Source organism: Myotis nattereri (genome assembly GCF_964212035.1).
Source record: "Myotis nattereri genome assembly, chromosome: 13".
Classification (NCBI taxonomy): domain Eukaryota; kingdom Metazoa; phylum Chordata; class Mammalia; order Chiroptera; family Vespertilionidae; genus Myotis; species Myotis nattereri.
In genome coordinates this window covers 60096461-60109372 of record NC_138088.1, presented here as the reverse complement: position 1 = coordinate 60109372, position 12912 = coordinate 60096461, and the positions used below count along the sequence as shown (strand labels likewise).

General features: G+C 64.7%; 1 protein-coding gene across 1 annotated transcript in view; it reads right to left on the bottom strand.

Moving 5' to 3' along the window:
* Positions 1-12912, bottom strand: part of FAM53B (family with sequence similarity 53 member B) — a gene marked incomplete at its 3' end in the record, with an annotated part of 45116 nt that overhangs the window by 13389 nt on the left and 18815 nt on the right. The window contains exon 3 of the mRNA XM_081105426.1: positions 11127-11902. Within this exon, the coding sequence (XP_080961552.1) occupies positions 11127-11902 (776 nt within the window). The remainder of the gene's footprint in view (positions 1-11126; positions 11903-12912) is intronic.

The following is a 12912-nucleotide window of genomic DNA, read 5'->3' as shown; positions in this document are numbered from 1 at the left end:
ATTGGGAGGAGGGGCACAGGGCGTGGCTGTGGCCTCGTCTCTTCCTGACCCACCCGCACCATGACTGGGTGCCCAGCTGCTGGGCCAGAGCATGAGCCCACAAACACCCAGGGGTGCAGACCAAGCACCCACTCTCCCGCCTCCTCCCCACGGCCGCCTTCCTTCCTCCTCAGGGCAGGGCTCGCAGACAGTCAGCTGACTTCCTGCCTCGGGGCCTGGCTGCTCTGGAGGGTGAGGCCGCAGAACCGGCTGGGAACCCGCCCTGCAGACACCTGGGCCCCGCAGACACCCCGCACTGGCCCGCGGCACGTGGGGGCAGACCCTGCTGAGCGCTGACCCACCTCAGCGCAGCGCCACCCGAGTGAGGGCTGTTCTCAACGCAGGGACCTTCGCTCACCGGCTCCTTTATGCGTCCTCGTCCCTGAAGCACCCATCTCAGGAGAAAGGCACGAGGGGCCATGGTCCTGGGAGCGGCCAGTGCGGACCACCTGCCCTCCCACCCCCCACCCCCCCCCCCCCAAAGCCGGAGGCGGGGCTTCCAGGCCAGGAGGTGAGGGCGCTGCAGGGCTGCGATCCTCCCCTTCTCCACCTATGAAACCCGCTCCCCACGCAGGGGCTCAGCCACCCCGCCCAGGTCCGATTCCACACCTGCCAGGGACCGGCTGTGGCCCTGAGAAGGTCATCAATAAAGCCTGCTTCTGTGCGTGCGTGTGACAATCACAGCATCCGCCTCAGGGTACCGAGTGTCCCAGAGCAGGGCCCGGAGCGCGGGGAGCGGGAGCGGGAAGTGCCCGCAGCTCCCCCCCCCCAGCCCCCCCCCTGCCGCCACCAGTGCTCCCCAGGGGCCCCGGGTGCTCCTGGGGCCTCTGCCTGCCACGTGCCTCAGCCAGCCCACCGCTATGCGTCTGTCTCTCTCGGGGGGGCTGTGGCTGATGCACGCCCACCCAGCATCGTGCACACAGTAGGAGCTTCGCTGCAGTGGACAGGACTTGCAGAATTTGGATAGCCTGTGTGGCTAAACACGGATTTTCCTTGGAAATCGTCTCTCTCTCACACACACACACACACATGCACACACACACATCCCGTCTTCCTGCTTTTTGGCCACAGAGCGCCTCGGTCCCAGCACAGCTGCCCGTGCGGAAGCAGAAGGCGGGAGCAGAGGGCTCGCGTGGGAACAGCTTTCCCTAAAAGGGAGAGCACCCCTCCCTCCTCGCTCCGTTTCTCATCTCAGCTTCCCAGCAGGGCCCGCGCCAACGGCACTGGTGACAGTGGTTCTTGGTTGTGCTAAGAACTTTCCAACCACATTCCTGGGTCCCCACAGGCCTCCAGCCCAGGCCGCAGCCTCCAGGCGCTGGGGGCGCCGGGTTCCCAGGCGCAGGGCGGCTTGGCCGGGACAGGCCGGCCTCTGCTGACTCGTCTGAGGCGGAGAGCAGGGTAGAAACCACGCTGTCTGAGACTCTTCAGTGTCAGAGCCAAGCCTGCCCCCATCTCACAAAGCGGCTCCAAACCACCGCCCGGCCAAGTGACCGCCACGCTAACATCCTCCGCGACTTCCGACGGGCTGTCGGCCGCGGCGGAGCACATCTGGCAGCAGAGGGATCCCCGGGCCCCCCGCCAGGGCGCACTTTCCGGGCGTTTGTCCGAAGGACCGCGAGCCCAGGGCCGGCCCTGCCGGGGCGTCTGGTTTGGTTCCACACTGAGCAGAGCGGCCTCAGCAAATCCTTCGAGGGACAGGACAGAGGCAGGGAGTGGGCGCAGAAGGAAATGGACGCTCCTCTCTGCGGCCCACGCTTCGCAGGCACAGGGCGGCGTCCCCGGGACCTGGACGGGCCGCCCGGCAGAAGCTTCCAGCGAGCGCCCCGGGGAGGACGCAGTTCTCATTACACAACAAAGCTCCATGCTTTTGTGCACCGAACGCGTGGAGCATCGCTCTGATGCCAGGCCGGTCGGCCAAGACGCACAGGCGCTGGCCGCTCCCTTTCCGCAGCCCCCCCCCCGCCCCGCCCCCCACCGCTAGCAGCACAGGATGAGGCCCACGTGGGGGGCAGGGGGGCCAGACTTGGGCTGGGGGGGGGGGCCTGAGAGGGTTGGGCGGGCCGTGTTACATCACCCCGCATTCCTGACGGCCAGAGAACAGGCGGCCCTTTCTAGGACTGGCTTCCAGGGAGCAACTGCCAGGTTCAGGTCGCTTTCCAAACGAGGAAACTGAGGCACACGGCCGCGTTGAGCAGGGCCGGTAAACTGCTCTTAAAGGGCCAGGCACTAAATAGCTCAGGCGTTGCTGGCCCTCTGGTCCCTGTTGTAACAGTAGACAGGTGGCTGTGTGCCAATAAAACTTTATTTGCAACACAGGCGACGGCCTGTGTGCTGTGGTCTGCCAGCCCCTGGCCTAGGCAGCGGTTCTCAACCTGTGGGTCGCGACCATCGGAAAACACATACAGCATATCAGATATTTACATGACGATTCATAACAGTAGCAAAATGACAGTGATGAAGTAGCAACGAAAATAATGTTATGGTTGGGGGTCACCACAACATGAACTGTATTAAAGGGTCGCGGCATGAGGAAGGTTGAGAACCACTGGTAGAGGTTTGAGGGGCCAAAGACACGGGGGCCCTAACTGGAGAGGAGACCCCTTGGGGAAGCTCCAGTTCGAAAATTAAATCTGTTCTTAGAAAACACTGTCACCCACACAGACCCGCCTCGGCCCTCCAAGGTCCTCTGTGATGAGGGTGGTCCCCGCGCCCCTCCCAGCCCAGGCTCCAGGGTTGAGGGCCGGGGAGGCCCCAGTGGACAGGGGGTCAGGGCCCCCCTCCGTCCCACCTAAATCCCAGAGGAAGAGAAGGCTCTAGCAGACTGAACAAAGGCAGGTCCAGGTGCCCCAGACACCAGACCTCCGAAGACGCCCAACACAGATTCCGATCCCTGGGATGGGGACCCACGCTGCCCCACACCCTCCTCCTGGCTCTGGGACCAGCCTACGGCCCCACCCTGCCCGGGGAGGGGGGTCTCTCGGGGGCCCAGGGCTGGGCAGTTGGGATGGTCCATGGAGCAGAGGGCAGGGGCCTTCATTCCCCCACCCCCACCCCCCGCACGCTGGGCCGCAGGTGCCGCTTGGGATCACGGCTCTTCACGGGTCCCGGCTCCCTGGAGGCCACTGTTAGCGTCCCCACCCCGGCCTGCGCAGTGTCGCCACTTCCAACTGGACTTTCGGGCCTTGGAAATAATCCAAGGTTAGCCGACTTCATCCAGAACAGTGACAGCTGTCACCTCAGACCGTCTAGACGGCTCGGACAGTGGCCACAGCAGAGCCAGATGGTCACGTGAGATCCCAGCTGCTGTCCTGGGGTGCGCACTGACCGAGCCACCTCCCTGTCCTCACACCAGAGAGCCCATGTCCAGGGCCGGTCTGTCCCACCACGGCCACCACAGCCCACGGGAAGACTGCTTCCGGCCAGCCCTCAGCCCCGGGAAGCCAGCCCCACTCCCCACAAGCCGAAGGGGACACCGAGATGGGATGGGCCTGGACCCTCAGCCCCGCCCAAGTGGAAAAAGCACGGACCTCGCAGCAACGCCTGGGCTGGCCATGCCGGCCTGTGAGCTCGGCACTGCACACAGCGGCCTCAGTCAGGGCACACGGCCTGAACGCTCTCAGGGCTGCTGCTCCTGGCGTCGCTGGCTGCACAGGCTGCGGGCCCCGCATTCCTATACGGCAGGGGCGCAACCTAGAGCCACGAATGCCATTTGCCAGGAAACCGGGAGGAGGCTGCCAAGCCCCGAGGACCGGACTTCTCTGGAACGTGCTGCCTGGCCCGGGGCCTCCCTGGGCCGTCCCACACCGTCCTGGCGCCCTCTGGGCTGGCGCTCACTGCTGGAGCGCTGGGGGGTGGGCACCCAGGCCTGGGGCGGGGGGTCAGCCGCACAGACCTGGCTCGGAGCCTGGGTGGGACGGACGCACAGCCCAGTCATCAGGGACCACGGCTGCAGGACAGAGGAGGGCCCTGCACTGTGGCTCACTGTCCCCGGCCACGCGTCTTCCCCCGGCAGGCGCAGTGTGGCCACTGGCGGCGGGGCTACCAGCTCGCAGCTTTTCCAGCACGCACAGCACCCGGGTCAGCGCCCTCCTCAGCGCCGTCCCGAGGGGCCCGGGGCCCGGCTCGGAGGATTTCAGCGGCACCGTGTCCGTCGCCGTGGCGGGGCGCAGCAGCTTCTCCGTCGCTCCCTCCACGGCGCCCCATGTTCCCGGCCTGGCTCTCAGTTCTCAGAAACCTGGTAACAACCGCTCACGGTGAATTCTCCGCGGACGTGCGGGTGCGTCTGTCCCCAGACAGGGCCCTGGTGGGTCCAGGGGACCGTCCACACGCCCTCTGTGCACAGAGCCCAGCAAGGGGCCTGCTGCACCCCCCCCACCCACCCCCGCTCCACCAGGTAAACGCATCCCAGGGCCCGGCGGGTCCAGAGGAGGGCGGACTGCGTGACACGTGGTGTCTCTACCCAGTGGCCATGCCACGGCTCACGAAGGAGCTTCTGGTGGCTGCGTCGTATTCTGGAACCAACCATTTCTTTTGTTTTGCAGGACAGGAAAGAAGCACACCCCGCCCTCCCCAAAAGGGATCACCCAGGGTTTACTATGTCTAACCTTCAAAGGGGGCTCTGTTCATCTTTTGGCCGTAAATAGGCAATTAACACCCACCCGGCACCCAGTCGCACAGAGCTCCTGCCAGTGGGGGCCAGCCTGAGGGGGCAGCCTGGGGGACCAGCCTGGGACCAACCTGGGGACCCAGCACTGGCCCCGCTGGCCCCCAGCGCCTGCTCTCCTTGGCTCCCCACTGTGACCTGAAGCGGCAAGAAGGGGCAGGAATCCAGGGCCCTGATCCCGCCAAAACCTTACAGATAAAGGGCTCGTGTTGATGGAGATTCTCGTGGGTGCGGCTCCGGAGAGCGGAGGCTGTGATGCAAAAGGCCAGGCCCCACGGGAGCCCATGGCGGACAGGGGACGGGCCCAGGCAGGCGGCCGGCGTGCGGCTCTGGCCTGGCTCCTAGTTAGTCACACGTCCACCTCGGAGGACCTCTGCCTGCCCATCTCCGGCCCTCCCCGCTCTCGGGCCCGCAGGCTCACCGCTCCTGCCAGGGGGCGCCATCTGACATCCCGGTAAGGAGGCGGCCTCTCCACCCGAGTCCAGAGCAGGGAGCCAGTGCCCAGCGGGGCAGGCAGTGTCGGCCCTGAGCTGCAGGGCAGGGTCCCAACCCGAGGGCAGTAACGCAGCTCAGTTACTCGGCTCGAGCCCTCGGACCAGCCACGCGAGCCCCAGCCCCGGGCGTGGGGGCGGCCGAGACCCCAAAGCTGCACCTGGACCCTCCTGAGAGGCCCTCCCGGCAGCGCCCATGGAGCCGACTCAGGAGCGCCGACCCTGGGCCGACGCGGCTCTGGGCTTGAGTGCTCACACGAATGACCTTTCTTTTTAATCCTCACCGGAGGGTCATTTCCCGTTGAGTTTTAGGGAGATGCAAGAGAGAGGGAAACACATCGACTGGTTGCCTCCTGCACACGCCCCGACCGGGGCCCAGGCCGGGGAGGAGCCTGCAACCGAGGTCTGTGCCCTTGACCAGAATCAAACCCAGGACCCTTCAGTCTGCAGGCGACGCTCTATCCACTGAGCCACACCTGCTAGAGCTGCACACAAATGATCTTTAGCGCTGCCAGCGACAGGATGAGAGAAGGCGTCGGCACCCTTGTGGACAGCGGCTACAGCGTTCAGACAGGTTCAAGCCTGGGGCTAATGAGAGGGCACGATCCTCACGTGGCAAAGCCACGTGCAAGTCCCAGCACAATCATAGCCAAAGGCTAAAGTTGTAATCTTGACCTTATGGTCCGCACCTGTGGGCCCACGTGGCTGAGTGATGTGGGCTGCGGGAGGGGCAGCAAGTAAACAGAGCTGGATCAGGTGCATGTAACTGAGTGGATTCGAAACCCGCGAGAACATGTGACCACGCCCTTACTTTGCCGCGTGGAATCTGCTATAAAATAAAGACTCGGCTCGCAGGCCCTGGCACTGTCTCTCCATCAGAGAGCAGCGTCCCACCCAGGCCCAGCTCTCTTCTCTTGTCCGTCTTCTCCATCCTTCACCGCCCCCTCTCGGGCTCACCCGTGGCCGTGCCGGCGCCGCACACACCCTACCTGTGGATGGGGAAACTGAGGTGCAGAGAGGTCACATGAGTTGCCCAGGATGAGGGTCGAGCCCGTCCCACTGGCACAAGGCCCCGCTCTCCACCAGCCCCGCTGCGTGTCTGGCCCACACGCTGCCTCTGCCCTGGCAGCTGCAGCAACGGGGCACCCTCTCCCCTCCTCTGTGGGCCCCAGGGGTCCAGCTGATCAGAGGCAAAGGCCAGCGGGTCCCCAGGCCCCTCCCACGGCGGCTTCCACGGAGCGAGGCTGCAGATGCTCAGACGCTGCCTGGGGGTCACAGGTCACAGTCTCCTGCGGGCTGGCCCGTCTCCCAAGGCCCGTGCCGCCCCAGAGCGTGACCCGAAGCCAAGGCTGCCCCCAGCACGTCTGGGCAACTGGCTTAGGAAGCAAAGCCCACCCCCTCCAGAGAGTCCTGGGCACCCCCAAGCTCCACGGCCTCCCATCGCAAACACCCGGGCTCAGAAAGGCCCTCCCGCGTGGAAAATCACCACGTGGCTAACCCTGCCCCGGCATGTCCCTGTGAACTATATCCTCTCCCGGGAGATCAAAGCGACGGTCAGCACTCGGCCCGATCCGACCCGAGTGGCCGATCCGAGTGACGGCGAGCAGAGAGCTTACGCAGCCTGGTGCGGGGCCCGGGGCAGCGGGGTGACCCAGGTGGGAACGGGGTCTCCACGGGGCCACCGTGAGGAGTGCTCCCGCCTATTTCTGAGAGAAGAGAGATTGGAACGGGCAGAAACGGGGGTCCCAGCTCCACGCGGGCAGGACCCGTCGGCACCGACACCCTCCCCACCCGGCAGCGAGCCCGTTGGGTGTCCGGATGGGGACACAGGCCAGGGAGCAGCTTGGTTGTTAATCAGTGTCACCCACTGACCCCCCCCCCCTTCCCGGGTCACGAACAAGCAAGTGGAAGCTGACGGGCGACCTGCCCACGGGCACACGGCTCAGAAGTGGCAGAATGTGACTGGGCCCCACCTGCCTCCAGAGCACACAGTTCCCGCCTCGCCCTCCGTGTCCTCGCAGCCCGAGGGGCCCGCACCTGCAGGCAGGCCCAGGGCCGCCCTCCCAGCCTCCTAACTCACCACGGGGCTTGGGGCAAGTTCACGGTCCCCGTGCGGGCGCCTCAGCCTCCAGGGCCACAGCAGGTGCCGGAGCCCTGGCTGCCAGCCGCTGGGGGCAGGCTTCCGCTTTCCCCCGTTCTTCCGGAAAGACGGCCGGAAGGATAGCGATGCCCGTCACACGGGGAGGAGGCCGCTGGACGGCAGTAGGGCCGCCCGCACCCACAGGCTCGGCCAGTGCGGTTCTCGGCCTCTCCCTTTCCAGCCGATCGGGACTGTTTCCTCATCAGGAGGCCGACGCCCAGGCACCCACGGGCTCTCTGCCTTTACTTGTTTAGCGCTGATTTCATTCCGAGCGGAATCCCGGGGCTTTCCGTGCTGTCGCCAACCTCCAGGCCCATCTGCCGTCCGTGCTGCAAGGGGAACTCCTCTGCCTGCAGTCAGGAGGGGTGCTCCGTGGGCGAGGCAGTGGGCAACTGGACCCAGCAAGGTGGCTGGCCCCTGGCAGAGAAAGGCTCGGGCGGGCCAGGCCTGAGCCCGGGGCCCCCTCCTGGCAGTCCCCACGGGCACACAGGTGGAAAGCAGAGAGCGACGGAGTGCGCCTCCCCCAGGGACGACCCCGCCAGCGACGAGCCAGCAGTTATTGCCGGACATCTGGGACCACTCCTCCGATGCCGTCCCGCCCTTGGCCCACGGGAGCCGCCAAGACCAGCCCGCTGTCCCGGACGTGTCCACGGGACCAGCGCTCTCAGCATAGCTTCCACTTCGTGCCTCTCTCCTGCCCCTCACTGCCCCCGGCCAGCCTTCTCCGCCACCAACATCTGCTAACACAACAGTTGCTGCCTGTTCTGAGGCCGCTCCGGGAGGTGGGGGGCTCGGTGTGTGGCAGCGGCAATCAATCAAACCTCTGTTCCAGCATCCGACCCTCCCCACAAACGCCGCGCTTCTGCTGGGAGCACCGTCGAGAAATACAATGTGCTGCTCTTTCAAGCTGACCAGCCTGGAGCTGAGAAAACAGCGAGGGGCACGCCATTCAGCAGGTCATCTCGAACGGCTGCTTTTCTGAACTCTCTGCTCACACGCAGGCACAACCCGGCCCAGAGGGCCTCGCAGAGCTCAGGTCTCAACCAACGGTCGACTGGTGCTTCGGTCGTCAAACCAGGTCTCAGAAAGGCGGCAACTGATCATGCCGGCCAAAGCCCGGCTAACAAACACTCCTGCGCAGGCTGGGCCCGCCCTCGGCGGCACACATGGCTCCATATACAGTGGGGCCTTGACTTACAAGTGTTCCGACTAACGAGTTTTTCGAGATACGAGCTGTCTCTCGGCCGATTTTTTGCTTTGAGTTGCGAGCTAAAATTCAGGTTACGAGCCAGCTTCAGATACCCCACCGCTAGCTGGCGCAGCGAACGTCACAGTGAACGCCACAACATCAGCCCAGCATCACGTGTCTCACTCATTCACTTTAAGATTTGACATACGAGTAATTTGAGTTACGAGCTCTGTCACGGAACGAATTAAACTCGTAAGTCAAGGCCCCACTGTACAGTGATTCGCGCAGGGCTGCCTGCCTCCTGCCCCAGCGCCGGCGGCTCCTGGTCTGTCAATGTCCTTACAAACGGGCATCTAAAGCTGAGCCCCATGTTCCAGAGGGCCGCCTCCCCTGGAGGGCTTGGACTGGGCAAGGCCTGCGGTCACATCTGCCGGCTGGGGGCAGCGCCCTCCCCGGGCCACCTGCTCACTCACGTGGGTGCACGGGGCCTGGCCTGGGGCCTCAGAGCCACCCGCCTTCCCTGCTGGTCTGACTCTGGGTTCACCCTGCTCCCTTTTCTGTTGACACCTGGAGGGGCTCTGGCTACATCCTCACTCTGGGCCTTCGCCCCTGGTGCTCACACAGACACACGGGGGGAGGGGGGATCCTCTGGGCCCCCGAAGGCCCCAGCCCAGCAGCCCCTCCAGGGAGCAGGGGTTTGTCAGAACTCCCAGTCGCTCCAAAGGTCGAACCAAAAAGGCACTTGGCACCTTCTCCCTGAGCCTCCCGTGCACCTGGTCCCGGGACCCACGCACAAAGGGCCCCTTGGTAGGAACGCACAGTTGGAACCCCTCCCCCCAAACACCCGATGTGTAAACCAAGGTCCAAGGCCCAGGAAGGAGCCCATGACCCAGCGAGAAGACAGGCGGCGGGGAGCACGGAGCAGCACCCACCCTCAGCACAGCCTACCACCCACGGAGCGTGCCGCTGCCCGACAGCCACAGCCTGAGGGGGCGAGGGCCCAGGGGCAGCAGTCCACGGGCCAGGAGTGGGTCCCTGCCCACACACTGGTGCACACCCACCAGCTCCCGGGGACCAACACAGGCCCACAGGTGCCAGGCTGCAGCCGGGCCTCTTTTCAGATGCCGCCCTGGGCCTGGCTGCCAAGGCTCCTGGGAAGGCAGGGCCCGCCTCCTGGAGCCATTGATCACCGCGGGAGGCGACGCAGGCAGAGCCGCCTGGGGCAAGGGCTGGCAGGGTCACGGGCCTGGTGGGGGCTCTGAGTCCGTCCCCAGGGTGCTGGCCCCGGCCCGTGGCACACACTTCCCAGAGGTCCCCCTGCTCTCTCCCTGGACTCTGCCCCCAGGGACTGGGCCAGAAGAAGGCGGGCGGGCGGGACGGGGCGGCCTCCTCGGGACCCGGGGACTCGGCCCCTGCGTCTGGGCACAGCCCCAGCGAGCGATGTTTTTAGACGCGCTCTGCCCGGTGAGGACGGGGACACCTCGGCGGGCGCGGGGGTGACTCCGTCGCGGGGGTGACTCCGTCGCGGGGGTGACTCCGTCGCGGGGCCAGTAAACGGCGTAACACGTGTATGCGGTTTTTATTACCCATCTGGCTTGTTAGGTCATAAAACACGCTCAGCGTCACACATGCAGCCGGAGCCACTGATCACACCTAGGACTCGGGGTTCCCCTCAGAAGTCGCCCAAGCCCGTCACCTTGCCAGCCCGTCACCGATTTAAATTTCTCCCGAGGAGGAAAATTCCACGTGGCTCCAAGGTAAATGCATGTGCCGATCGAGGTCCAGCTGCCGAGTCCTCGGAGACAGGGGCATGGCTGGAGCGGCCGTGGAGAAAGGGAAACGAGAGCCAGGGGCGGCGGGCTCTGCCTGGCCCTCCAGAGAACCCCCCCACGACTCCACGGGCTTCGGGGGCACACCACCAGCTTGTCCCCCAGGTGGGGGTGGGCTCTGGGCCAGGGGTGGGCTCTGGACTTGAGATCCTGTACCTCTTCTTTTGTGGGGGGACCGCCAGGCTGGGAGGGGGAACCAAGAGAGGGAGAGGAAAAGCTCCGGAAACGGAAGCTGCATGTTCCTTCTGAAACGAATCAGGCCGGGCCGGCAGGGCAGCCCGGGCACCACAGGGAGCGTGGGGCGTGCAGGAGGCAGCCGGTCCATGATTCTCTCTCATTGATGTTTCTCTCTCTCCCTCTCCCTTCCTCTCTGAAATCAATAAAAACATATATATTTTAAAATCTCATCTTTCTTTGGATAGGATTTAAAGTACGCCACAACTGGTTTGGCTCAGTGGATAGAGCGTCGGCCTGCGGACTCAAAGGTCCCAGGTTCGATTCCGGTCGAGGGCATGTACCTTGGTTGCGGGCACATCCCCAGTAGGAGATGTGCAGGAGGCAGCTGATCGATGTTTCTCTCTCATCAATGTTTCTAACTCTCTGTCCCTCTCCTTTCCTCTCTGTAGGAAACCAATAAAATATATTAAATAAAAAATAAAATAAAATACAAGGTGAGGCCCCGAATCCTGAGTGCCTGTGAAACGTGCCCGCACCCGCCCGCGGGCTCCCAGAGCGTCCAGCGGCTCCTGCGGCCCCTCCCGTGCCAGGGCCTTACCTGTGCCATCTTGGCCAGGTCCAGGGAAGGCCGCTGCTCGGGCCCGTCCTCGGGGCGCCGCCGCTTGACGCCCACCTTCTTGTCGTTGAGGACGCAGGGCTGGGAGCGGCTGCGGGACAGCCCACTGGGGCGCCGCGCCAGCTCGGGCGTGGAGGCGGGTGTGCTGCTGGCGGAGGGCGCGCAGAACTCGGCGAAGGAAAACTGCTCGTGGGAGCACGAGAGCGACCGCTGCATGTCCAGCCGGGCGCCCCCTGCGGGGCTCAAGTCTGGGCTCCAGAGGTCAGCCTGTCCGCAGGTAGCCGCGCCGGGCGCCCCCGGGCCGGCCTGGCCCCCGAGGAGGCGGGGAAAGCCCGCGGGGTCGCAGGGCGAGGCGAGCGCGTCGGGGCGGGACGGGAGGCTGAAGCTGGAGCTGCGCTGCATGGTGCCCGGGCCGCCGGCGAGGCGGGGCACGCTGCCCCCGCTGTAGCAACGCCTCTTCTCCACGGGGGTCCAGACCCTGGACCCCAGGGGCCGCCAAGAGGTCCGGCAGCTGGACAGCTCATCCGAGAAGGACAGTGACCGGCACTGGCGCTTGCTGGGGGGCGCGGAGGGGTTCCCGTTGTGGTCGCTGAGGCTGAGGTCTTGGATGAGGCTGGTCACGGTGCAGGCGGTCGCCGCCTCCGGGTGCCACAGGGCGCCGTCCGGGCACCGCTCGGGCAGGTGCTCCCAGAGGCTGGTGCTCGGCGGGTCGATCTGAAGGGGGCACTTCCTGTCCAGGTCTCGCCATCTGTCATTTTCTGGATCAAAAATGACAAAGAGAAGACAGGACGTCAGCAGCCCTCACACCGGCCGGGTCCCTCCTCACCCTCCTCACCCTCCTCACCGGGGCCTGGCTTCTACGGGGAAGGCCCTGAAACCACCTGGCCCCGCCTCACCTCACGGAATTCAGTCTATAGGCCGACGCTCTATCCACTGGGCCAAACCGGCCAGGGCAAGAATCATTTGTTTCCTGCTATGGGATCGGGCACTGTGCTGGGGGACTTAGGAGAGCAAAGGCAAACCTGTCCGCATGTTGTGTCCGAGTTTCCAACACGGAAGCCAAGCTCGGAACTACGCCACGCTGCCGGGGACCGGCCCCTGGCACACTGTGCTTCCTGGTCCATACACTGGTATATGTATGCACTGGTATATGTATGGGCACGGGTGAACGCAGAGGGAACGATGGCTCTAGTCAGTCAGCGGAGGGTGGAAGTACCGGTAAAAGCGGAAATGAACTGCGGTAGGTATTTTAGCCGATTCTCACGGTACTGGCACCCTGCACGCGGCACCACCCTTGCCGACGTGAGGAGACCGAGGCGTGGAGGGAGGTGCTCAGCTAACAAGTGAAAGGATGTAAACCCGGGCTGGCCGGTGTCTGGTTAACACTCTGGGAATTTCATGTTCCATGTAGGTAACAATGTATCAAATTGTCACGTGTAGGTAACAATGTATCAAATTGTCACGTGTAGGTAAAAATGTATCAAATTGTCACTGCAGCACAGAGGGGGCCTGGCCCTGCTGGAGGGATGCCTGAGTCCTGCAAGGTGGCCACATGCAAGGGAGTTGAGGCTTCGGGCAGCGAGGACTCCACATCTGCCTCCACATCTGCCGCAAAGGGCTCTGACCCACGCTCAGTGTCACACTGAGCAACAAGGCCGGAAAGAAGCTTCGCCAGTCAAAGGTGAGACCAAATCGGGGCTCGCTGGGCGACTCCTTCAGGGCACTCTGCTGCGTCCTGAGACACGGAGCCAGACCCGCAGGAGCCTCC